At 46.6% G+C, this 25,597-nt stretch overlaps 2 protein-coding genes across 4 annotated transcripts in view; one reads left to right on the top strand and one right to left on the bottom strand.

Annotated features, from left to right (window-relative positions):
* Positions 1-788: 788 nt before the first annotated feature.
* On the bottom strand, positions 789-12,710 carry EIF4H (eukaryotic translation initiation factor 4H). Of its 3 annotated transcripts, none has more exons than XM_086475139.1 (7): positions 12,626-12,710; positions 6,790-6,971; positions 5,758-5,822; positions 5,549-5,648; positions 4,822-4,893; positions 2,780-2,929; positions 789-2,657 (listed from the first exon to the last, which is right to left on the bottom strand). In XM_086475139.1, exons 1-7 carry the CDS (start codon positions 12,682-12,684, stop codon positions 2,521-2,523), a joined length of 765 nt encoding a protein of 254 aa, XP_086331265.1. In that variant the 5' UTR covers positions 12,685-12,710; the 3' UTR covers positions 789-2,520. The 3 variants fall into 3 exon arrangements, with proteins under 3 accessions (XP_086331265.1, XP_086331264.1, XP_086331266.1); XM_086475138.1 differs by having other exon boundaries at positions 2,780-2,938; positions 4,828-4,893; XM_086475140.1 differs by lacking the exon at positions 4,822-4,893 and having other exon boundaries at positions 2,780-2,938.
* A 1,113-nt stretch (positions 12,711-13,823) lies between these two features.
* Positions 13,824-25,597, top strand: part of MYBBP1A (MYB binding protein 1a) — a 61,444-nt gene continuing 49,670 nt past the window's right edge. Inside the window, exons 1-12 of the mRNA XM_086475050.1 lie at positions 13,824-13,997; positions 14,227-14,322; positions 15,372-15,455; positions 15,801-15,875; positions 16,308-16,415; positions 17,457-17,647; positions 17,920-18,087; positions 19,423-19,540; positions 21,930-22,219; positions 23,149-23,256; positions 23,855-23,980; positions 24,758-24,961. Of these exons, the coding sequence (XP_086331176.1) occupies positions 13,824-13,997; positions 14,227-14,322; positions 15,372-15,455; positions 15,801-15,875; positions 16,308-16,415; positions 17,457-17,647; positions 17,920-18,087; positions 19,423-19,540; positions 21,930-22,219; positions 23,149-23,256; positions 23,855-23,980; positions 24,758-24,961 (1,742 nt within the window). The remainder of the gene's footprint in view (positions 13,998-14,226; positions 14,323-15,371; positions 15,456-15,800; positions 15,876-16,307; positions 16,416-17,456; positions 17,648-17,919; positions 18,088-19,422; positions 19,541-21,929; positions 22,220-23,148; positions 23,257-23,854; positions 23,981-24,757; positions 24,962-25,597) is intronic.

Genomic DNA, 25,597 nt, shown 5'->3' with positions numbered 1-25,597 from the left:
GCTCCCCCCCCCCCACCTCAGGCAGGGCAGCAGGTGCTTCAGCCAGCGGCTCCAGAGCAGGATCTGGATTCTCAGCTGAAGGTTTTGTACGAGCAGGCCTGGAGAGCGGACCAAGCAGCCGGAAGGCAGGAGCACTCTCCATCCTTTCAAGCTCTGGAAAGCAGCAACACCAGCACAAAGGTCAGAGCTCATTTCCTCAATAAACCCACGGCTCTCCCTTCAACCTTACCCCACGGTACACGTACACTTCACAGACACAGGGCAACAGCCTCATTAACACCACGTCTAGTGGGAAACAGGGCAGCTGGGAAAGCCGGGAGAAAGCGGGCAAGACAGCAGCAAGCAGCTCTATTGACCCGTCCTACCACAAAGGCCCCACACCAAACTACACAGGCTGCCCTGTGCCGGTCAGGGGATGCCGGTCAGGGGGCAGCAGCCACCAGCTGGTGGGAAGCAGCAGGATGAGCTGTAGGCCCCGCGAGCCACCACGTGCTGCCTGGTGGCCCCAGCAACACCCCTGAAGTGCTGCTGAAGCCCTGGGACAAAGAACTTGGGCTCGCTTCCACTCGCGCACAATTTTTACCTCCTGTCCTGCACGTTCCAGCACTTGTTCAGATTAGATTCCTCCCCTTCATCTTTTCACACCCCCCGCTTACTGGCACAAGAATGGGTCTAGTACTGCTTCCCCGTAAAATTTAAGGAAGCAAATTTCCAAATTAAACACAATGTTTGAAAACTGAGGGGAGGGAAACATGCTGTAGCAGACTCAAATAAAGACCAATGTTAAATATTACTTAATGTTTTCTTTTATTTAAAAGATCATTCACAAAATACCATATCCATAAATTTATTTTGTTATGAAGCAGAATGTGTTAAGTGTTTGAATTCTTTTCTTTTCCTTTTTTTTTTTTCATTTTTACATTTAAAAGTCAACTGTTTTGACTAGAGGTGAGATTTTATATGGGAATTTGTTCTTAAAAATCTTTTCCACATTGAAGATGTAAATAGGTCAATTATTGGTTTGGAATACAACCACACAAATGCATGTCTGTCTTAAATTAAGTATTAGTGTTAGACAAATGGTTCTTATCTCAGAAGCAGATTAAGTGACAGGCAGCAGAAGGAAGGAAAGAGTAGTTCTGTAAATTGCTGGGACTCTGACATTAGAAGTAACTTTGGGGAAGAAATTCACTACTAGCAGGGATGCTGGCAGTGAAGCAGCCATGCTTCCACACTCCTCTGGCAAGTACTCTGGGGTGCTGGCTGGCTGATCCGAGGGGCCCGAGTTCCTCAGGCACTGGACACAGCCAGACTTCACGCTGCAGATCCAGGTTTTGTTTTCAAACATCAATGATCTCTTTCCTTTTGCTCCAGCTTCCCCTCCCTCCTCCCACACAACACTGGCAAGAAGCACTTCAAGTAGAGAGAGATGCAGCAATTAGAGATCCTTTTTACCCAGACTTCTACACGAAGAGAATCTACAGCGGAACGATTTCTAATCTGCCCATTTTCAGGGTATTCTGAAAGCTGAGGTCTTAAAACTGTACACCACCGGGCAAAGAAATACAGGGGATCATGGCGATTACATACTGCATGGCAAAGTATACACTCCTTAAACAAAAATAAAAAAGTCAATTTTATTTGTAGAAATTTCGCTTAAAAATTTAGCAAACATGTAAAACCCAAAAAAGTAAGCAGAAAGAGCCAGTGAGCAGTTGTGCTCAAACAGGCACATTTTTGCAGCACTAACCTTGAGCTCAGAGCCGTAGCATCACACCATTTTGAAATCAACAGACAGCCACCAGCGAGAGTCTGCTGGCAGATGCTTTATCCACACAGATTCCACCATCTCTTCACCAGGCTTCTTGGCAGCCCGTTTTATTTGCATCTATTAAATTCATACTTCCTGGTAACCTGTGTGAGGGCAGCTGTCCCCCTTAGTTTCGCAAGGGGCCCTGCTGCATACAGGAACTCTATCACCAATTGTCAGAAATGGTATTTCACTACTTGGTTAGAACTGCAAATTCACTGCTCAACTCATCTGGACTCTCCAGTTTTCCTCTTCAGAGCCACAGCAATACAGAACGAGACATGCAGGTCAGAAGAGGAGCACTGAGGAAGTAAAACGAAACAATACAGGGAAATAACTAAGTCTAACCTGTGCTTCTAAAGGAAAACAAACCCAGAAAAGAAGAAGTGAAGCAGCACCTTTGTCCAGAGACCTCCACCCTCGTGGAAGCAGCTACACTGCCTTATCCACTGGCAACTGTGCTGCTTGGAAGGAAACAGAAGAGGGAAACTCAGCACGAAGCAGGCACTAGATACAGCAAAGCCAAGAACGTACTAAAAACCACTTGTTAACAGCTGACATGCATTCACAAGCTCTGTATTTTCGGTTTCAAAGAGGACAAATACCAGATGGCAGGAATGGTAAACTGCAGGGTTGACATTCCAGCAGAGCTAGTCACTCTGTACTGTCTTGCTTTTTTCCCGCCTCCCCATTCCCTCTCAACCCCAAACTCAGTCGTGCTCTTTTACTACTTCCTCTCGGGGCTTGGCTCCACCGAAGATAGCAGAGTTTGGGTTGGCTACTTGATTGAGGGGAGTAGCAACTGTTCGAGGTTTGAGCTGAAGCCGGGGTCGCTGTGCTCTTTCCTCTGAAAGAAAAAACATCAAGGTTTTAAGATCTGTCTGTCAAGGGTCGTGGCTTTAACCTGACAAAGAAAGCACGAGTCTCCTTCATGAAGGAAGGCTGAATTACAGAAGACAAAGAGTTTACCTTCTGTTGGCTCTCTGAAGTCCATGGAAGATCCACGAAGGGGAGGCCCATCTCTGAAGCGACCAGTGCCACCACTTCCCATTGAGGCACCTGGTGGTCGCCGGTCTCCAGGGCGGGTTCCTCTACCCCGGCCTCCCAAGAAGTCATCATCTTTGAATCCTGAAGACGGAAGACAGTGAATTTAAAGAGCTCATTTTGCAATGCTTTTAATCTAGATTTTTATCTGGATGGCTGGAAACCCTTGCAAGTCACTGCTGTCAGTCCAAGATGATGCACTGAAAGCCTTTGTCTGAGGACAGATTGCTTCACAGATCTCTAACATGTTCTAGAAGAGTCACGCAGATTCCATCTGAAACAAGGATCCTATGCCAAGTTCAGAAACTGCTTTATCCACCTAGAGGCTTATTGGACTGTTGGAAAGCGGGTCATCAAGTGAGCTTAAAATATGAGCTTCAGCTGCAACTTCAGATTGTTAACACCATCAGCTGAATTCAGAGACAACACCAGAAGTACTCAGAGTACTTCTGCAGCCAGATCACACTGGCTCCAGCCTTAGCATGAAATCTGCAGGAGCAGAGCAAACGGGAAAACAGCTAGGGAGTAGTGAAATATACAGTCCTTGTAAAACAGAGGCTTTGAAAAACAGAAGCAAAACCCCAAGGCTTTTAGTTTTACTATAAACTGACCAGGCATTTACTAGACTAATTGAAGAGCTGGGAAAAAACCCCAAACAATTCAGACTAAGTATGAAACTGGCTGCATTTCTTCAGTTTATGTATCAAAAAAATCAAGAACTGCCTGTCACTGACCAGAGCTCCAGACTGAACCAATGACTATCCTAGAGTATGTCACCAAGCCCCCAGCATCTGCATTCAATGGAGAGGATACTTCAGGCTAACTGCACACCTAAGGGGAATATCCTCCATTTTTCAGAGCTGCCTGGAAGAGAAAGTTGTTTTGACCCCATCTGAGATTTTCCTTTGCACTTCAGTATTTGGCAGAGTTGCAGAACTGCCCCTTACTTACTTCCGTGCCAAACAACCATCTTTAAAGGCTTGATCCAGAGCAGGGCTGTACAGCCTGAGAAGGAAAGCTCCTGTAGCAACTAAGACTTAAACGCTAAACTTTTGGCTCACAGATCGCTCATCCAGCACAAGCTGAAACGCATCCACACTTGCAGAAGCTGCCAAAGGAGGGGTAAAGCAGCAGCACCAGAACGCTTAGCTACGCTTAGGCAGGTTGAGCACAGCGCTGTAGCAAGCTTCCTCTCCAGCACCATGCTTCAGTTCCACGCTGGTGGCAAGGGCACACTTTGTAATCGCTCCTTCTGCTTTGTCCATGCCACTCACAGAGACCAGACGTTGCAAAGTTGCACTTGCCAACAACTCCCCATCAGAAAATGGACCAAACCCATGGTTTCAGAGGACAAAAGCGATTGTGTTAATGTCACCCTGGATTCCAATAGCTAGAAACTGACTGGAAGTCAAGAGCAAACCCGGTGGCTCCATCACTACCTTCCACTCAGCAAGCTCAGTCATCTGCTGCAACTTGTATTACTGTAACAGGTCTAAAGGTTTAGGAACTTTTTGCATTTTAGAAGTGCTTTGGAACACGAACATCTTTGGAGAAGTCAGTTGCTTCAGGGATACCCATATAATGTCAGATCTCCTTAAGAAGGTGAAAGCCTCTGCTCTGAAAGAATACAGTATCAGCTTTTCCACATGATCTGTCTGTTTCTGCTACTATTCAGAAATGTACTTGGCCGCATGTTTGAGAAATGATTAAAACCTGGACACCGTAGGCTACATTTGAACAAGTATTCTGTCATTTAGGATTGCCTCATAAAATTTACAATCAAGACTCTTTCTTCTGTCATAAGGCAACAGAAGAGTCCCCCTGAAGAACCTCACTGCAGCTGTAGGATGTCCAAAGTTGGCAGATGGTAGACTCGGTCAAAACAGTAATGGGGACAAGTGTAGCTGATATGAAAATGAGAACAGTTCCGTGCCTTTTAGGCTGCCTATCTGTATAAGTGTTAATACTGATACCAGAATTGAAGTCATCTCTGGGATCCCATCCACCTCCTCTGGATTCTCGGGAACCTCCTCCCATTCCTAGGAAAAAAGCCACAATTGTGTTCAGGTCTGAAGCTGTGGGAAAGACTGATCAAGGGGATACCAAATCAAAGTTTCAGCCCTTCAACATCCAAAGTCATGCTGCTGGAAAATCCTTTTGTTTCGGTACTACCAAGTTCCATTGCACAGGAACAAGGTCAGTTTAAGTTAACCAAGAATAAGGGGTCAGAAAAGTTTCTCCAATACACATTCAATGGAAACCTTCAGTGAGTCTAGTTCCATTAAGCTTCAACCACAGCCAAGCCTGCTTTTACACTGGAACAGGAGATAGTACAAAGTACATACTTGTCCATTTGTGCTTGCTTACTTCTCTTACATCATTATAAAATAGTAGCAGATCAGACTGTTGGGCTTATGATTGTCCTCTGCAAGACACTGCACAGCACTTGGGGTATTGGTCTCACTTCCTGGGCTAGGAGTGACAACACATTCAGCTTCTGGACACAAAGCACATCTATATTCCAGACGCTTCAGGAGCAGCAGCAGCTAGGTTAAAAATGGGTATATACGCATCAAACTACTTCTTATACCATTTTCATGTTTACTTGCACGGCTTGTCTCAGCATTAGTTAGCACCAGAAGTCATAACCACAACCATTATATTTAAGAAGCTATTTAGAAAAATGGAAGTCACCTCTGTCATCAGGCCCGCAACCTTTTCTGAAGCCAAAGCCACCTTTATCCTGTTTTCTGCCTTCTGCTATGTCCACTCGGAGTGATCGGTCACCCAAAAGCTGTTAAATAAAAGGGAGAATCTCTTCAGAGTGTATCATGAGGGCTGCCAAGGAGTTTAAGACTTGTGCTTAGCTTTTTATTTCACAAGTTAATTACAAGTATACTTACTGCACCATCATATGTAAGAGCTTCCTTGAGTGACTCCACCTCATCGAACTCCACGTAACAAAATCCTGTAAGAAGAACCTCACAAGTTAATACCAGCACTTTAAAAAGGCCTTTGTAAGCAGCTACTCTTCCTGCATAGCTCTAATAGCCTCCCTTCTCTTTCAAACATGAATATATGATGTAAGTACAAGATGACCACACCTCGGGAACCAAACCTCATTAATGAGCACATTTACCTATGCCTGTTAACGATGGGGACAAATCCTGAAACAGAACTCTGTATGGGCACTACACAAATGCCAAGAGCCTGATTAGTTCCCTTTACACAGGATTCCCATTACAGAGCAGATTTGATCTATGCCTTTAGACAGTTACTTAGCTGAATATTGACAACCAGTTACCAGTACTTTTAAGCAAGCAGCAGAAGGATCTGCTTGGCCAGCAGTCTGATTTTGTGTCATCACATCATCTAGTGAATTTATTCCTTGTTTAAGACCCTCTTATCAGAGTTAAGCCTCCCCCCCCCCCCAAGAAGTAACTTACTTACAAATACATTTCCTTTTCACTGGCCAATTCAATGGAAATCAGATCTGCATCCTCCAAAACAACCATCTGAATGGCTTATCTAACTGCTTTTTCTCCCCATCTACTAAAAAAAGATGGAGCTGAAGCAATGGGAGTCTTCTGAACTAAAGAAAGATTGTGCAAGTACTCAACACTTAAGATCATAGTCAGATACTTCAGCTTTGTTAGAATTCATACAAGACCAACAAGGTTTGAGAAAGTCCTTTTATGGCAGGGCAAATACTGACTCTTGTCACTCGGGTCAGTCCGTATCTTAAGATGATGGCAGTAACAGTGAATCTCATTCAAACGAGATGTTTATTTGTTAGTGGATGAGAAACCTGCATAAGCCGACATGAAGAATGCACAGAGATCAACAAGCTAACTGCGCTTCAGAGGAGACAAATTCCCTACCTCATTTTCTCCTCCCAGTCAGCCTTCTACAACTAAAAAACTCTGAACACGCACCTTTAAATTTGTCTGTTTCCTTGTCTCTGACTAGTCGTACACTCCTTACACTGAGATCCTTGAAGATGGCATCTATGTCTCCTTGAACAGTGTTGAAGGGTAGATTGCCCACATACGCTGTGAAAGGGGGTTCTGTCGGCAGCTCTTTCTGTTTGCGGGAACCAAGGCCACCACCACGAGACCTGTGGGAAAAAACAGCACAGCATCTCCGGAACCTGTCCCCCAGTAACACAGCACGTAGCGCTGCTCAGGTGCTCTCTGACTTTTTGGAAGTGGATTTTTTCCACAACTTCCGTTAGTTTTTCTATCCCTTTGCCTGCACCTGGCCCCTGCCAACCCCCCCCCTTGGCCAATTCCTTTCTAGATTACCTGACACAGTACTTCAGCAGGAAAACAAACCAACAACCTGTTTAAACACATTACAGGCAAACTCAGTAACAAAGCGATGAAGGAACTTCTCATCCTGCAATCCGTTACAGAAAGCAATGTAAGGTTATCTCTACTGTCCCCTACTCAAAAACGTTGCTGCTTAAAAAACACACCCTAGAACAGATTTTAAGATTAATTTGTAGCAGCATGGCACAGGCTCGTCAGCTTATCCTGAAATTAAGATGGATCCAATGCTTTTAAATAAATAGTATACTATCAACATTCACTCCACAGTGATCTAAATTATTTCAGCAGCGTTTAGCCTAATAGAAACAGCTTCCCCTCACTCTGAAGTTACTGCTGTAACTGTGAGGTATCTGGACTGGAATGCTTTGACTTGAACACATAATAAAAAACTTGGTTGAGCAAGGTGTGCTAAGGCAGAGAAACCAATTTCAGTGCTATTTGGATGTTTACTTCTTCCTTTGTGTCTCACAAATTACAGACTGAGGTAAACTAAGCTGTCTTTTCCTATCTTTTCCCTCAGCTTCACTTAAGGCTATTGGCATTGGTTGCTGAAAAACTAAATTCTTTACTGTATTAAAGTAACACGTCTGTGTGTTAGTCTCTTGTAGAGCCTAACCTTCTAAAGCTAACTTTGATCTCCTCTACAGGGAGAAGATTTGTACTGTGGGCACCAGGCAGCCCTAAGTCACAGCTCCTGGACTTCTGGACTACAGGATGCCACTGTCACTGGTTCCAGTGCCGTTTGCTCCACCTAAGAAGTCTCTGGCTTTTACCTGAGGTGCCTACCTACTACCCTGCCCACCTTCTCTTCAACACCTTACCTTCACTGGGCTCGGTTCAAAAGAACCCTTTCCCAGAGGCTCACTGTGCACTCAAAAGCACAGTGCAACGCAAACTGTACCAAACCAGGGTTTGCAAGCACGACACGGACTAATCAGATTCCTGCAGAGTCTTACCTAAAATACAGAAGGTCAAATAATTTTATTATTTCCTTTTATTCTGGCTGGTTGCATGCAGCCAGAAAATCCATTAGGTGAGCAACGTACTTGTCTGCCTTTTTTTTTCCATTCCAGAATAAATATTTTATCACTAATGAATCAGGTAATGCAGAAATTTTAAATAAGATTCCTTAACTCTTTCTAGGTAAGCCTGTCATCTGTGCCTTTTTATGGTAGCTCCATGCAGGAGTCATTTGTCATCAGCGTGCCGCTAGATGTACTTGATTCACAACCTACACATCTTTAATTAGTGTCCACCCAGGTTTGTATTTTAGCATTTTTGACAATATCCCTCACATGCCTTTGTCTCATTAACAAGTCAGAGTCAAAAACACACTGGAGAACTAAAGCTGCTATAGTTGGGTGCTGGGTATGTACAGCGGAATTGACTTTAGTCATAAGACTTAAGTTTTAAGGAGGAAGTCCAAGAAAGCAGAGTTGCTTTTCTAAAGAAGTTCATAATATGTAGAATCAGTTCCATGCCTTTGTCCTTAATTCTTATCTATGACATTATAAACAGCTATTAAAATAACACAATTTAATTTGCATCCCCCCCCCCCAATCTTAACTTTCACATTCTATAGGAACATCAGAATTGCTTGGGCTGAGTTTAAAAGGAGCATTCCCTCCTTCTGCACATTCTCACCATGTTCCCTGGACTACCAGTCACCTGATTCAGTGAGCTGATCCACCTAAAAACTCGTCCTGAAGTCAAATTCTCAGCCAGATCAACAAGGTGATCTGGACAGCTGCAAAGAGCCCTCGTGCCAACACGGGAAAGAGAACAAAAGCAAGGGCTCAAACTACAGCTTTCAACAGCAACCTCCATCAGATCGATTTGAGCTGCTTCTGAAACCACACCCTCAAGTTTGCAATCCCCAAAAGAATTTTTTGTGCTACGGACAAATCTTGCTTCTACCATAGCACAGCAGGACTTCACGTGTGGAAATCCATGCCCTACTGTGCAACCCCTACTGATACTGAATCAGAAAAATGAAGTATCCTTTTTTGAATTTGATCCACTACGGCCTCAAATATGTAACTATGTATTTGGTATTTTAGTCTCCATTTGAAGAACAGGAATGGCCAATAACTAGGTTCCAAACTCAGTTTCCTACAAAATCCAGGTATAGCAACAGGAAAAGAAACTGTTTCTACACTTCCTCACATTTTTTCAACACTGAAGTAATAATAATAAAGAAAAGACAAGGCTGACTTCAGTAGCCAAACAATGAGATTGAAAGAAGATGCTTTCATTTGTAACAAAATAGAATAAAAGTCAACTATAATTAAAAACATATCTGAACTAAGTGAACTGGGTCACACCAGTCTTAGATGAATATCTGCATTTCCCACTCAGTGTAGCTTTTGCTCAGACACAATTAGGTAATAATTATGTCACCTTAATGTGGGAATTGGAAACAACCATCCATCTGATTTCTCTTCCAGAAAACCAAAGCAGAATGCTAAAGAGGAAAGCTGGGTTCTAGCTAACGTAGATGCAAACATCCCTGTAAATAGACTCATTTTTTGGAGGACTAAGTTAATTGTAAGGCCATATTGGTGTGAAAGAATTAAGTTAAACTATCATTTTGAACCTACTCTTTTTGAAAGTTTAGTTATTCTTTCCAGAAAACAAGACCTGTCCAAAGTTCAAAACAAGGAATATTCTGAAAGCTAGTGTCTCAGTGTAACAGCCTCTCACCAAGGACCAAACCAACTGCTCAGTATTTCTCCTTTGCACAGCACAGAGACCACGGCCTAACCGGATCCCAACGTTAGTGCTGTACTGGAGGCAGCACGAGGCTCAGTGGGATGCAAGTCTTGCTGAGGGTCTTACAGGACCACACCTCTAAATGCACACCCGGTTTGTTCAAGCAACCCAGTACCTCTCCACAGTCAGCACTGGACATCTTCCACAAAACACCCAAGCCTAAAAATTAGGAGACATTTATTAACGCTGAATGGGTCAGACACAGGGCCCAAAATGCCAGGAGGAGACAGACAAGCTGCCTGTTGTCACTCACTGGCACAGCACTGCAGCAGATGAATCTTAACCTGGAGTACGGTGCCCAGCATGAGCCCAGCGCTAAAAGCCACACCTAAACAAACACCCTGCCAGCAGGTCAGCAGCAATACTCTGTCTCCTTCAACTCTGAGAAGTTCTACAGATGTTCAGTTTTAACGAGGCCTCAGCATGCATAATTACAGGTTCTGGCTCCAAAACACTTACCCAAAAGCTTTTACAGTAGGCCTTCTGTTGTTAATGTCAGCAGCACGTTCTTCATCTGGAATAAAGTGACTTTTCCATATCATAGTATTATGCTTCTTAATTGATGCACTGCCAGACATCTCGGGTGTAGCAAAACCCCCTGTCTCACCACACCACAGTCATGTTCTGCTGCTCTTCCACCACAGTTTTGAAGAGTATGAGAAAGAGGTAGATATCTCACACGTTGGAACTAGCTGGGGACTATTGTTTTCTCTGTCACACTTAAATCCTATGCCCAGCCTCCATACAGACCAAAGGTTACGCAAAATGCAGCTTCCACAACAACTATTATAACTCAACTGAGTTTACACTATTCTTACAGTCCTAGAGCACCTAAAGAATGAGCAGGAGTCACTTTAAGTTAACAGGGGATTCTTTAATCAGAATCTTCAAGAAGAGTCATGTTTTCACTCCTCTACACATATTACAGGCCTTTATGCAAAGCACGGAGACCTGTTAAGGTCTGAAATTGCAAATTAGCTGTTAGTAACTTACTAGTAATAAATCAGATGCAAGTACAAGTGGCACTCTGGTATTAATAGCATCTGAGGCTTGAAACTGCAGCTAATTCAGAGTAAGAACATTTTCTCGTCTGCAAAGGCATCAGCGGGATGTTCACCAAAACAAGTATCCATATCTTGCCTGAGAGAAAGTTTAAGTACTTTGTTAAAGAAATCAGAATATGAAAGTAACATTTTAACTCGCACTTCATTACTTCATAAAATGGGCCTCCATTGACTAGTACACAGCACAGTAACATCTGAATTCATTACCAGTGTCAGGTGCCACTTCAGGCTGCTGTCAGGCTGATTTGTTACAGAATTTCAAAAAAGTAACAGAATTGCAAGTGGCTACATCATCCCTTTGCTCTGGGACATCTCTTCTTTAGACACAAAGGATACCTATGCACGAAAATGAGCTTACAAAGCTGAAGGGTCAGAGTGTTTCCAAAGACAAGAAAACTTACTCCGGTTGTAACAACCTTAGCAGTAGCTCCTCCCTGCTGCCTAAACAGTCTGAAACGAAACTGATTCATTCCTCTAAGAATAGGAAAGGACAAAACCACTGTTGATCAGGAAACTTATCTTGGAAGATTAGATTACAATATAGCACACTTGGTAAGATTTGTTCACAAAGTCAGTTTATTTCATAGTTCTACACCTACTGTTCTATTTTAGTGCACACAGAAACTTATATGGCACCAACCTTCGAAAAAACCCAATTGTTAATTGCATCTTCCTAACCTGATTTAGGACAAACCTCGTAACTGCTGGTTACTGTTTCTGTAGTTCCTTTCCTATACGCACTCTCCAGCAAAGAAACGGAGACCAGACAAGCCCCGTCCCCGAGGATCAGAGATTTGGAGCCAGCACCCGAAGCCCCGGGTAACGCAGGACGGCGGCTCGCAGCCCTCCCCGACCGGCGGCACCACAAAGCCCTCCCATTTCCTCCCCGCTGCAGGCACCACCACGCTGCCCGCTCCCGGGGACGCCGCAGTAGCTTCCCCCGCCGCCAGGCACCTCGCCGTGTGGAGCTCGTCCCGCCACAACAGGAACCTTCTGCCCCTCCAAAGACCTTCACGGGAAGCTCCCTCCTTCCAGCTCCCGGTCTGTCCCCGCAGGAGCTCCTCACGGCCTACCTTGGCTCTGGCCCAGCACCTCCCTAAATCCCCCCCCTCCACTTGCCTCCGGGCCGGCGGGAACACAGCGACACCCTCCGCCGCCCGTCCCTTCCCGGCGCTCCCAAGCCGCCAGGCCCTAAACCTTGCGGCACTCACCTCGCAGAGCTAGGGGACGGCCGCTCCCCCCTCCCGGGACACCGCAGCCTCCTCCTCGCCTCACAAAGCGGGCCCGCCAAGGCCGGAGGAAAATGCGCCCCGCCGGGCTCCCCCCCCATCCCCGCAGAAGGGAAGGCGGCGGGGCAAGACGGGCCCGAAATGTTCCTAGAGGCCGCGTCCTCCCGTCCCTCTCTCCACCCGCCCCCCCGCCGTGCCCGCCCGCCATCTCCACAGCCAAAGGGGCAGGCTAGGCCCTGCCCGGCCGCGCCCCCTCCTCGCCCGGCCGGGGGGGAGCGCGGAGCGCCGCTCCCTCCTCCCCTTCCCGCTCCGGGGGGAGCCCTCGGCGCTCCCCAGCGGCCCCGGCCCTAGCGCCGCCCGCAGCACCGCGCTCACCCCCGGCCGCCGCCGAAGCTGCTGTAGGCCCGATCGTCGTAAGGATCAAAATCCGCCATCGCCACCTCAGCCTCCTCCCCGTGCGAGCGTGACAGGACCGCGCCCGCAGGACCCCGCGCCGCTTATATACGGGGGAGCCCGAGCCAGGGCTGCCCCTCGCGGTGCCTGTCTCCAGGTCCCCGCCCCGCCGGGGCCGTCCGCGCTACTGCCTGTCGGGAAGTCCCGCTGCCTGGGCGCTGCCCAGCCGGTGAGGTTACCGTGGCGCGGCCCGGCCCGGCCCGGCCTGGCCTGCGGTGCCTCGGCCGGGGGCTCACGGGATAAAACCTCCGGAACGGGCTGTGGGGGTCAGGGCTGGGCGTTTATTGGTGACACGAGCCCGGCCGGCGGCTCCGCGGCGGGCTTTGGCCGGCCCGGCGCGCCAGTCGCTGGCCTCGTATGTCGGCGAATCGTCCGACTGTCGCCGCGGATGAGATCAGGGGCAGGGACGGCCGGTGCTCGGGGTGTTACACTTGCTCGCTGCGCTCCTGCGACCAGCATGGGGTGAGGGAGTCGGGGAGGAAGACGGCAACCGTGCGCGATTTCTGCGTGGCAGCCGGAGAGCAGTGCTGGGTTTTACTGGGAAGAAAGATAACGGGCCGCACCCGGGAGTTTCTCGGTGTCTTTGAAAGCGTGCCCTTTGCGTGAGCTGACTTGTTTCCTTTTCCCAGGCCGCTATTTCAGGTTTTATAATAAAACTGCAAGACACGCATATTCTCCCACGACACCCAACGGTGCCGGTACCTCAAGTGCCCGCTTGTCCCCGCACGGCCGGGCCGCCGCGCTGCGCCGCGCCGCGCTGCGTGCCCCGCTCCCCCCGCGGGGGGCCAGCCCTCTCCCCCCACTTCCCCGCGGGGAGAGCACTCAAGCCCCCCCTCCAAAGCCGCTAACCGCGGCACCGGGGGGGGGGGGGGGGCAAGGGAGGCTCTTGGCGGAGAGAGGGAGGGGAGGGACGAACGGGGCCTGCGGGGGTGCCGGGCTGCGAGACGGGGAGGGGAACATGGCGCTGAGGGGCGGCCCCGAGGGGAGCGCGGGGCGCTGAGGGGCTGAGGGAGCCGCAGCTCGGCGGGGCTGACAGGCCCGGCCCCGCTCGGGCCCCGCCGCCCCGGAAGAGGTGGAGCGGGCGGAGGACGGCGGCGGCCCCACGTGCAGCAGCGGCGGCATGGCGGAGCCGGAGGGGCAGGGGCAGGGCGGCGGGGTGGTCGCCGACCCCCGCGGGGTGCTGCGGCAGGGTCGCGCCTTCCTCGATTTCTTCTGGGACATCGCCAAGCCGGAGCAGGAGGTGCGGCTGGCGGCCACCGAGAACCTCCTGCGGCACCTGCGGGAGGGCAGGAAGGTGAGGCGGGGGCCGGGGCCGGGGCCGGGGCCGGGGCCGGGCCGGGCCGGGCCGGGCCGGGCGGAGGGGCTGCGGGTGCGGGCAGGCACCAGGTCGGCGCGGCTCTTCCCTCCGCTCTCGCTTGGGAATGCGCCTGTCGGGGCAGAGGCCGGGCGGGCCGCGGGGGGCCCGGCAGCCCCGCTGGGCTCGGAGGAGCGCGGGCACCGCCGGAGCTGGGTCTCTCTTTCAGGACGATGAGCTGAAGTACACCCTCAGGCGCCTGGTGGAAGGACTGGGAGCCACCCGTGAGGAAGCCCGCCCAGGCTTTAGCTTGGCCCTGGCGCAGGTCAGTGTTTGCGGGCGCGGAGCAGAGCGCTCTGCGGCCCCTCGCCAGCCCCAACCCGCTCCTGGGGTCCGGCCTTGCTGGCTGTGAGGAGGCTGGAGGGGCTCCCCTCTGGCGCCTTCTGCATGCGGATGACAGGGAAGGCTCTTGCAGCGAGCACAGAAAAACTGTGAGGTTTTAAGTGGAGCTAGGCTGGTTTAGAAGCACCTATAAAAGTGTAAGCTCTACCAATATCCTGCTCATGCTACAGAATATGCTTCAAGAACCATCCGTAATTTGCAGACTTTGACCAGGTTTTCAAATATGCTGCACTTAGAATTATTGTGATTTCTTAAAATTGACTTGCCCCTGGTGTTGGGCTGCTTATGTGGGAGACATTAGGAAAAAGTTCTTCACTGAGAGGGTGGTCGGTTGCCACAGGAAAGTGGTCATGGCACCGAGCCTGTCAGAGCTCGAGGAGCATCTGGATGATGCTCTTAATCATATGGTTTATTTTTAGGTTGTCCTGTGAGGAGCAGGGAGTTGGACTTGATGATCCTTATCGATCCCTTCTAATTCGAGATATTCTGTGATCTGAAAAGGCAACCCCACACACTTCAGAGGTTTTTTTGTCTGTGCTGTTTGAGTCTGTAACACAGCAAAGAGTTCCAGCAATTGGGATCACCAGTGGGATCTGACCTTATCTCACCTAACAAGTCGATGATGCAGAAGGGCCTGTGTTCTTCTCAGTTAGATCGGGGCTTGCCAGTGCTGAAAAGTTTCGCTGCTTGTGTTACAGGGTCATGTGGCTGCAGCAAAATGTTCTCATTATTAATCGTGCTATGTCATGTACAGGGGAAAAAAAAAAGAGGAATATCAGCAGGTATATTTATGTCTACACTAGTTCCTATTCTGACACATCTTTTAGTGATCTAGTTTTGCCTATTCTGGCCTAATAAAGCAGCAAATCTGCTGCTATGCTGAACAACTGTTCAGCTCTAATTTGTTTGAACCCGATAAAACTTCATAAAATGGAAGAATGGCAGACTGAGCTGTTGCATCCATCTCGTCAGGTTTTGCAGGCTTTTGAGGAAATTCCAACATGCAGTGTCCTGGAACAGATAAAAGAAAAACACAATCTGGAAAAAGTGAAAAAGGTGAGTCGGCTCATAGCAGCATTGGGCTTGGTGCGTGGATGCTGTAGTTCTGGGGTTCTTGCTAAAGCAAATTACTCTAATGAAATGATGGAAATGTTTATAAAAGCTGGAAGTTGGTGACGTCATCATCTGGCCCTGTTTTAGCTGAGATTTGGTAAGATCATCTAAGACAGGTTTTAAACATCGTGCAGGGGGGTGCTTTTTGGTGTGTTATCTTCATATGGCAGGGTGTTCAAGGCTAGATCTTCCAGCCATCCTGCTCCGCTGCTCAGAGCTGTAGTTGAACTTGGAATCTAACCGCTCAAGTGGATTTTTAACACCCCCCTTTTTTTTTTCACTTTTCAGAAACTTGTGAGAAATGCTGCTTTTGGAAACTTTTTTGGAGTTATGGCTCTGTTTCAATCTGGCCGGCTTGTTAAGGTGACATTACTGTTGTTACGTTGCTTGTCAGTACTGGTTCTAGGGCTGGCTGAAGTGGAAAGAGGATCTAGAGAGAAAGGCTGGGTCGTTGGCTAGTCAGTGAGATGGGACTTGAAGCATCAAGTTCAGTTGGTTTCTTTTGCATTATCGATGGACTTTTTGTGCCTTTTGAATGTCTGTTCCTGACTGGAATGTAGGAGCTCTGTCAGATAGTACAGGAGGTCCCTACCTCTCCTGGAAGGAAGGGATCTGTTATCAGACACAACCAGAAAAAAAAACATTTTGGGGAAAACTGGGTAGCCTACCAGGAAGCAATTGTGTACGTTTCTTATTCCAAGTAGGTGTAAGAGTCTCAAGAGCAGATTATTACCTGAGCCTTCAGCTTAATCTTTGATATATGTCCTCTGTTTTTGGCTTGTCTTTCCTTTCTAGGACCGGAAAGCTCTGCTGGAGAGCATCCAGCTTCTCCAGCAGCTGGCAAATCACCAAGCACACCTCAGAGATCTTCCTCGCAAAACTCTTATTGACATCATGTCTGAGGTACAGCCACGGCATGTGGTGGGTGGGAGGAGGGAGGACTTTGCTTCGGGGACTGCTTTTCCCTTACTTTGTTGATAGTCGAAAGGGGAGCGTGGAAGAGTTAGTTTAAGCTGTGGGAGCTGTTTCCTGTATTGTCTGTGGGCAGATGCTTTTATTCTGGGAAGGGTGCTCTGGCTAGGCTTAGTCTGGTTTCATCATCAACAAACCCCTAGTCTGTTTTTTCCCAGTTGACTTGGTTGGGTGGTACATTAGATCCTCTGTTGTTTTGAACAGAAGTATCCTGAAAACTGGACAGCAAACTTCCCTTTTTATGCACCAAGCCTGGGCCTAAGGTTGAGTTTTGGGCTGTTGGGAGTGAAAGGATGTAGGGACATGGAGTAAAGGAACTCTGAGTATGTAGTAAAATAAGAGATTTTGTTCATTTTCTTATTTTATGTGAATATTGTAGATGTGAAGGCCAACAGTGTTACATCAAAATTAAATGTTTTGGATGGAAGTGTTCTTTAGTCTTGATGTTAGGTTTAAATGTATTTTGAATCCAGTCTTTAAAAAATACGAATGAAAACGTTTTTTGTGCATTTCTTATTTTATTGATGAAGATGTCGGATCCAGTTTTCTCTAAAACGGTTGAACACAGTTGTTCACCAGTAAATCTTACTGAAACAAGTAACTTATTTTTGGGAAATGAAATTAAAAGCTAAGAGTGTATCCTCCTCCCTGGGCTGCACGGCTGTACAGACAGGAGCAGTCAGACAGCAAGAGAACAATTGCAGCTGGAGTCAGTTGACCAGAATTGCTATCTGATGACAACATATTGTCCTGCTCCACATGGTTAAGCACCTGGGGACTGGATGGCAGTACTGGATGCATCCATTATTTATTTTTGGTTGTGTCACCATAAAGACTATTTCTAAAGTTTCCAGAACACTGCAAGCTTTTAGTAAAATGCCCTACAGTGCAGATAGTTCAATATACTGCACAGCAAGTTAGTAAAATGCCCTCAGCTGTTTCTCATATGATCTCACCCTCATTCCTGTCTAGGTTCCTGAAACCGTATTTGAGGAGGTCCTGTTTGGCATCTTGCAAAGTGACCTTGCTTCAGCTTTCACATGTCCAGAGAACCTGCACCTTTTGCTTGTGGGCATACAGAAATTCCCTGGTGTTCTGAAGCCTAAAAATCTGAAGAAGCTGTTTGGCTCACCTACTGTTGTAAATGAGGAAAATATTCCCAGGCAAGTTCTCAAATAAGGAGCGTTAAACACAGTGTTTTTGGTCTCTTGGTTAGCAGTGAGAGAAATGTGGCTTTCCTTCTGATATTTGCCACTGCAGGTGCTGCTGAGGTTTGAGTGCTAACCGTTATGCAGGTTCTTAAATTATAGCTCTGTCATTTCTTCCAAGAGACAGCCTGCGGTGCTCAGGAAATGTGTCCTTCAGCAGGATGAATTTGGCCTTCAGCCATCCCATCCAGGCTGGATCTCTCACATTATATTCTTTCTTCCTCTAGACTTGTAGAGCTTCTGCAAAGTGCTGCCAAGTCTGAGAAGAAGGACAAGAAATTGCCCGGTGTAGTGTTTGATTTGCTACAAGTTTCTCTGAAGGAAGATGCCTTTGAACTGTTCTGGAAGGAAGGTGTGGAGAATGGGCTGTTGAAGGAGAAATCGGGACCTGTGAGGTTTGTTTTAACATACCTTATTTGTTGTTTTCCATAATAGCCTTCTGTTTCTTGCCCCAGTCTTTCTGCTGCCCTGTGGTAGGGTGGAGCATACGGTTTCTCCTGAACGATGTGAGAACGCTTGCTTTTGGTTACTTAGGTATTCCTGAGAAACTTTATAGGGAGCCTAAATCCAGGGGTTAGTGAAATTTCTCTTAGAATGGTGACGTACAACAAATTTGAGGTTAAACTTAGCTAGGACAGCACATAAAGGTGATGTACCTTGTTAGATTTAAGACACCTTTATGCCCATACCTTGCTCCTACAAGACTTGTCAGAGGAGCTGTACTGTCCCTTTCTCTCTAAGTGGTTGGGAGGGAGAGTCGTTTGGGTTTGCTTGCGTGGTTTAAGGACAGCTCCTGTGTAGACAAACCCCAGTTCTGAACTTTGTGTCTAATACTGCTGGACTTGTGCTTTGTGGGATGGACTGAATTAAAATGCCTGGATATGCTCGGATTCTGGCATGGTCTGTGTTTTTAAGCAGGATGTGGCTATGGCTGACATCATAACAGTAGCTACTTCAGCCTCTTTTCCAAGTCTGATACTAGATCTTTGTAGGACTATTTAAGTTGTCTGTTGAGACTCATGCTGTATAAAAATGATGCAAAATTGGGAATACAGATCTGTGAGCATTTTGGGGGAGCATAATTTAATTTGGACCATAGCAAGGCAGTCAGTGGCCAGGTTTAAATCTTTCTTAGGTCAAGAGTTTAAAAGTTGTAGAGGTGCACCTACAAAAAAAATTTGTAACGAATTACATGAGTGAAAGGAAACCATTTTCCAAGCTTGAGCGTTTCAAGTCTTGTTTTACTTCTTGGATAAGTCTGAAAATACCCTTTCTGTCCTCAGGAGTGTTGTTTTAGCCTGCTTTCCTGCAGAAATGGGGCGAGTACTGTCTATCTAATAACTCCTGAGCCCGTTGAGCAATTTTGATCAGATTTGACAGTAACTTGTCAAAACTAAGTAAATTTGTGTAGTCCAAAACTAAGTAAGTTTTTATGAGGCCTATGGAAATAAAATACCTGGGGAGAAGAGCTCCAGAAAGTGGACTGAGGAAGGAGCGGTTGGTGAGGACTCCTCTATTTCTAGGCAGTGGAGGACCTGCTGTGGGGAGAGATCTTAGCAGCTGTGCTAGTCAGCTTTGGGCAAGTAGGGTTTTTGAACACAGGATGCATAAATTTTTGCCCTCTGCCTTCCTGCGTGCTCCATGTAGCCTGCCCCACCACTTCTCTGTCTCACCCTTGTGTGCGGCTTCACTGCCACGCTTCTACCTGAGGGAATCTTCTTTGTTTCCAGTTACATGTGCTACCGTTTGCTGGGCAGTGCTCTCCCCTTGTTGTCTCTGGATCAGCTACAGATGGTTCTCAAAGGGAAGGTGATGCAGCACTATGGACAACACGTGGTAACGACTCAGGTAGGTCTTCTGAAAGTGCTTGTGCTCGGGGCTAAACACCCTGTCCTGAGCAGAAGTCCTCTCCACCCCCTTTCTAGTTTCATGTCATCCTGTGTAAAAAAAGTTTATGTAATTTTGGACCTTGGCTCTTACTAAAAGCAAGGTTATTGTATGACCACTGGTTGTAGTGGGCTGAGTATAGACTGTGTTTACTCGTCATTGCCGGTTTGTTTGTTTTTCATTCAGACTTCAAGGGGTTTGAAATTGTTAAGCACTGACCCACTTGCTTGCACTGATGTCGCTGCGAAAGCTCTTAACGATGGGTGAAGCAGAGGAAGGGCAGCCATCAGCATATTGACGATGTCATATGTCATCCTTTAACAGTCCTTTTGATTTTGCATGTCCAGAAGCTCCTTTTTGTCTGTCATTTTGCTGGGTGTTGCATGAACATTTGAAGGCAAAGACAAAAAGAGGCAACTCATGCTTTTGTTTATGTTAGTACTTGTTTCAGTAAGCACATCTGAGGTTTAAGCACAAATTTTGTTTGGGAATTGGATTTTGGAACTCCTCTTCCTCCTTCCCTCTTGGCAAGCCAGCAAACAGCACAGCCCTGCAATAAAGGCAGGAAGAATAAAAGGGGAATACTGATAAAAACAGGCTTTGGCTTTGGCTTTTTGTGGTAACATTATCCTAAGCCTCCTTAGGATCATTGTCCTCGCTTGGGAGAAGTAGGACTTTGCAGTCTTTCTGTTACTGGTATCAAAGCAGCAATAGATGTGTGGGTTTGCTCTGAAAATAGTGCTTACCATGGTGCCTCCCTGCATGGAGCAACTTCCTCCAGGTTTCATCCACTGACTTAGTTGTTTTCTGGTTTCTTGCTTCTTATGCTTGTTGCGCAGCGAATTGGGCTGTGTTCTTCCACGTGCATCAAAAAATTTGTTAATTTAAGTCCTGTCTGAGACATACAAATCCACTGAAGACAGTGATTGACTAAATGGAACAAGGAGCCCCTGATATTGTTGATGATGAGGAAGTAGAGAAGATCTTAGTTTGAATTTGTTGTTGTTTCTGTAGGTTTGGTTTGTTTTGTTCCTTGACATGGGTTGTTTGTTTTGGAAAGCAAATACTGTTGATCTTGTACCTTCTTACGGATTCTGCTTGTTGTTGGAGATGGAACTAGATGAAGCTTGAGTCTCATATTTACTGACAGTTATCTTCCTGAATCCACTTTTTTTTCAACAGGGGTGCAAATGTACTTGATTTGCTTTTGTTGAGAGGTGATTGATGAAACCCCTGTTTTGAGATATTAGCCTGTTTACCGCAGTCTCTCCTGGAGTTTTTCTCCCAGAAGTACTGTTGCACGAGTATCGAGTTCTCCAACAGTGGAAGCGGCAGCTTGCTAAGATGTATTTTGTGTGAGATTTCTTGCAGGGGTATTTATGTTATAATTGGATGGATTTGTAGTTAGTTAGGAATTTATAGCCCCTTTATTTAAAAGAACAGTGTTCCCTAGATTTTCATTACTGCTTCTGCTCCCCCAGGTCGCTGTATTGATCTGACACTGTAGCAAACAAGTCGTTTTATTGATTTATGAAAGTTGCATTGCATTTTTGGAACGAAGTCACAGCTTGCCCTCTTCGAGGTTTCTCCCATTATGCTTTTGGATTTTTTTCCAGGACAAATAAGTGGGATTGAACACTGTGGGCTGTGAAAGAGCATAAGTAAATGGGATGTGTCGTGAGATGGGACATGTCCTGGTGGTCTGCATGCTGCTGCACAGTGTTTCAAGGCCAGCAGCCTGCCAGCTCTATGTCTTGTGGATCAGTGGCAGGACTGAAGATCGAACTTAGCACAAAACAGCAACACCTCAGGATATGTTTTTTAGGTTGAACATGTCAACTCCCCCTCCTTTCAGAATGCCTCAACACTTCTGAGACACTAGGGAGAGAAGGTGGGGTTTGTTGTAGCCGCTGTAGGTCAGCAGGGTCCAGGGATGCTAGAAGAGAGTAGAATCGACATGGGGGAATTTCCAAATGGAGGGAAGGTCTAAGGCAGATGATGTGAGAAACACCCTGGACTTTCACCCAAAATAAGAGCTGATCAGCCAAGGAGCTTAGCTGCACTGGCCAGCCTGTGGTCCGGCCTGCTGAAGCCTGACTGTTTGGGAAGATGCATATTAAAGGGCTGAAGTTGGTACATGACAGGATTCTGTGATTGCTTATAGTGGTTGCTCCTACGTGAGGAAGAACATGAGGTGAAATTGGTGACCTGCTGTATGCCTTATGACAAATGTCAGGCACGTGACTTTAATGTACTTGCTGCAGTCGAATCCGTACAGCGATTTGTACTTACAGAGACGCTCAGGCTCAGTGTGAGGTTCCTAACCTGCTTGTTTGACTGTGTTTTTCAGCTTCCAGACCGATTTAAGTTTGCTCCAGAGATGGAAGGATATATAGATGAATTTCTGAACAGCTGTGATGACCTGGAGAGGCAGCTGGCAGTGATGATTGGCTTCTCTACCCTCACCAACCAAGGCTACCCAGTGTTGTCCAGCTCTTCCAGGGTAGTCAGACACCTGCAGCCAATGGCATTGCAAAAATACGTTGACTGGCTCAAAGACATGTTTCTCAGGCCAGACTTTGACTGTTGTTTGGACTTCTCAAGTAACCGGCAGAAACAAAATCGGGAAAATGTAAACATGTGAGTGTATAGATGGTGCACCTTCCTCTTTCTGTTTTGTAGAGTAGCTACCTGTGTGAAGTCCAGTTTCGACAGCCAACGTTTGCTGGTTCCCTTGCTGTGAGTTGACAGTTGTTGCCTGTCCTGTTCCTCTGTCCCAGAAGGTTTAGCCTCAGCATCTGGCTCTTTTGCTGGGGCACAATTCAATTCTGCAGATAGGAGCAAACATGGTGAGAACCAGCCAGCCTGACCGAAGCAGACTGATTCACCAAAGAAGCCTCTTCTCTTGCTTTTCTAGCCCTGGAAACTGCTTTGGCAAAAATGTCCAGTGGCTTCCTTTTTCACTGCAGACTCTCAGGTCTTTGTAGGATTTGTGCATCCCTTTTATCTGACTGTTAAACTGGCCTGAGTGCTCTCATCTCCTTGGCCCACAGCAAAGCACCCACTTCCGTGTCTCAAGAGCAGCCTGTAAATACTTATATCCTTGACAGGCATGTGTAGCAATTTCCAGCTAGGAGAACTTCCCAAGAGAAAGCTCTATCCTTGACGCTGCTGCTCGCTGAGTACCCACAACTTGGTGCTGTGGGTACTGGGTTGCTTGTGGGGGCCTCTTAGGAAGAAGATGTAAGCTATTAAAACAGTATGTCTATGTGTTATTTGTGCACCTATGACCTCACTCTACTGACTACTGGAATTCATGAAGTGCTTTTTGCTAAACTGCAGTACCTCAGTGGGGTGAGAGACTGTCTTTTGCATAGTAAAAAGCAAACTTGGGAAGCTTAATATCTCTTCTTAGGTACCTGTTGCTTTCTTGCTATATAATTTTGCCATCTTTAGTGTAAAGCCTCTAAATATCTGGAAATCACCTCTTGCTGCAGTGGATTGTGTGGTTTATGTTTATTTTGGGGTAGTGTTCAAACTACTGATTGTGTCCACTTCCTTGTTGAAAGAGCACAGCATAAGATTGCTCGATTAAGAAAATGGATCATCCACCGACTGGTTAACATCATTGAAAGTCCAGTGAAAAAAGAAGAGAGCCTTGTGATGGACGTTTCCAGGTGAGAACGATTTAAAGCCTTAATGCCACACATGCTTGGAATACTTCTGTTTAGCTCTATAGCAATATTCCAGCTAAGCTGTCCCCGTGACACGAGGTAGATTCAATAGTGGAAATATTCCATAACATAGATTGTTGAGGAGACTAGGGTCTGTTTTCAAAATACTTTCTGGAAACTTGGTCGGGCTCTTCTCATTGGTAGTTCAGGCACTTAAAATCATCCTAGTCCCATTTGTTTTTAGTAAATTTTAGGTTCCTGGTTACCTACGCTGCTTGAAGATATTACTTGTGATCTTTTTGCATCAGATCTTAATAAGTATTTATCTGTCAGTTTAAAAGTATTGGAGAATATGACCCAAATCTGACAATCTGAGTATTGTATTGTGTGGCCTCAAGTGTTGGCACTTCACTTTTTGTGAAGTCCTGAGCATCCTTCTCTCTTCTTTACCCTGTGTACCTTGAGGAGGGGGTCTTACTGTAAATAATGACTTTTTTCAGTGCTTGAATAAAAACGTGGTGCTATTTGCACGCATGGGCTGGTTTTGCTCTGTTACGACCAAGCTAGCTCTTAATTTTCTTCTTTTTTCTGTCTGTTCTAGGTTTTGCTTCTTCCACGCTTTCTTTGAGACTAAGAAAAAGACTTCCCAAATACGTGAGGCAAACATCCTTCCATCAGAGCCCCTAGATGAACAGGCTCATTCAGTGGCAGAAAACTACTTATTTGGGTAAGGATTTTGCTTGCATGCTTTAAGCTTGGAAATTTTTTTTTTTTTTTTTTTTTCTTGAGGATAATCTCAGCCTACAAGTGGCAGAGCAAGAGGTTTGGGATGGTGAGCTGCTATTGGGGCATTTGTTTGACTCCAGGACCAGCGAATGCTTTTTTTTCGAGGAAATCCTAGATGAGTTTCCCAAAGATCCTTTAGTTTTATCCAATAAAAACATAATTTTGCATGGCAAACCTGCTGAATACGGGTGTGATGATCAGGCAGATGTAGAGTTGAGCTGACTGCTTTTTATCATAAGATTTCTGTTGCCTCTGATGCAAGCTAGAAGTGGAAGGACCCCAGAGAGATGTGGGGTTGTGTGGGTTGCTGTTGGCTTTCAGTCCGCTCTGCATGAGAGCCTCTGATGGCTCCGCAGTCCTCCCCGTACTAAGGGAGGTGGAGTTAATCACAGTAGATGCTGTGTGATCACCAAAGCGGATGCTCCAACGTTGGAGGGAAAGCAGAGGACGTAGTGGGACACAGAATGGGAAACAGCTGAGAATAATAGTCAGTGTCCTTGGGGGTACCAGGTGTGCTTGGGGACACCAAGACAATGAGCTTTACATTACTGGGCTTGGGTACATGCATGGGTTGGAACTCAGGCCCTGTGAATCGGGGTTGCAGTGAATGACCGGAGCTCTGGGATGGGAGTGCTCTAACGGCGGGCGTTGTTTTGGACAGTGTGAGCAGGACATCTGGTTCCTCTGACAGTAACACGCTGGCTGCTTTTCTTTGCAGGTTACTTCATACTTTAAATACCTTGACTGTTTTGGGGGATACCGCAAAAGCTGCGGCCTTGAGGGAGAAGCACATCCATGGTGTGACTGCAGATGGGAAGCTGTGGATCTTTCTCCTTGTTGAGTATGCCAACAAGCTGCTCTCCAGTGAGCATGTCAAAGCTGTGAAGCCTTTTACCAAGGGACAGAGGGATGCCTGGGAGAGGTGAGATGCTTGGGAAGCTGGGTGCTGGGTTGGTGAGATGAGGAAGGTGGAAAAGCCCTAGTCTTAGCCTCTCTTTGGGCCTTATTCTCTCATCCTTCTGCTGTTATTCTGGCTGCTGTAGCAGAGCCATTTCACAGGCAGTGGCAGTTCTGTTTCTTCCCTTTGAGTATCCTGCACCTGTGGCTGGGTGTCAGGATGATGCCTTTCTGTTTCTTATCACCCCATTCCTTTCTTCCTGTTCCTTCTATGTGTTAACTATGTGTAGGTGGCCATGGACTTTTCTATTTTTGCTCATAGTCCCCCTCCCAAATGTGATTATAGCTCTGCTAATCTTATAATGCCTGTACTAACTTCTCAGTGACTCTTCTCTGGTGCTCTTTTCTGAGCTTGGTTTTCCATAAAGGTCTGTGCCTTATCTGTAGTATTAGGAATCTAGCCTGTGCCCAAGTGCAGAGTTTTTTATAAGCCACACACAGTGAAATACTATCGTTGGGTTAAGATTGTTTACTGTATGTATATACAATTTTAGTAAATTAAATGTTAAGTACAGAAGTATAGATTTGGTCCTGTTTTAAGTCTGAGCACGAGAGAGGATTTGCTATTGTAATCGTGAAAGACTCAAAAAGGCTTGTTTCT

The sequence above is a fragment of the Leptosomus discolor genome, chromosome 18 (assembly GCF_034619465.1).
Source record: "Leptosomus discolor isolate bLepDis1 chromosome 18, bLepDis1.hap2, whole genome shotgun sequence".
NCBI lineage: Eukaryota > Metazoa > Chordata > Aves > Leptosomiformes > Leptosomidae > Leptosomus > Leptosomus discolor.
Note: the sequence above shows the minus strand (reverse complement) of the source record. Positions and strands in the feature narration are given on the sequence as shown.

Coding starts and splice junctions, on each gene's coding strand:
- EIF4H (XM_086475138.1), bottom strand. CDS start 12,684: ATGGCGGATTTTGATCCTTACGACGATCGGGCCTACAGCAGCTTCGGC. Junction 5,823..6,789: donor GGAAACAGACAAATTTAAAG/GTGCGTGTTCAG, acceptor TTCTTCTTACAG/GATTTTGTTACGTGGAGTTC. Junction 2,658..2,779: donor CTTCAGAGAGCCAACAGAAG/GTAAACTCTTTG, acceptor TTTTTCTTTCAG/AGGAAAGAGCACAGCGACCC.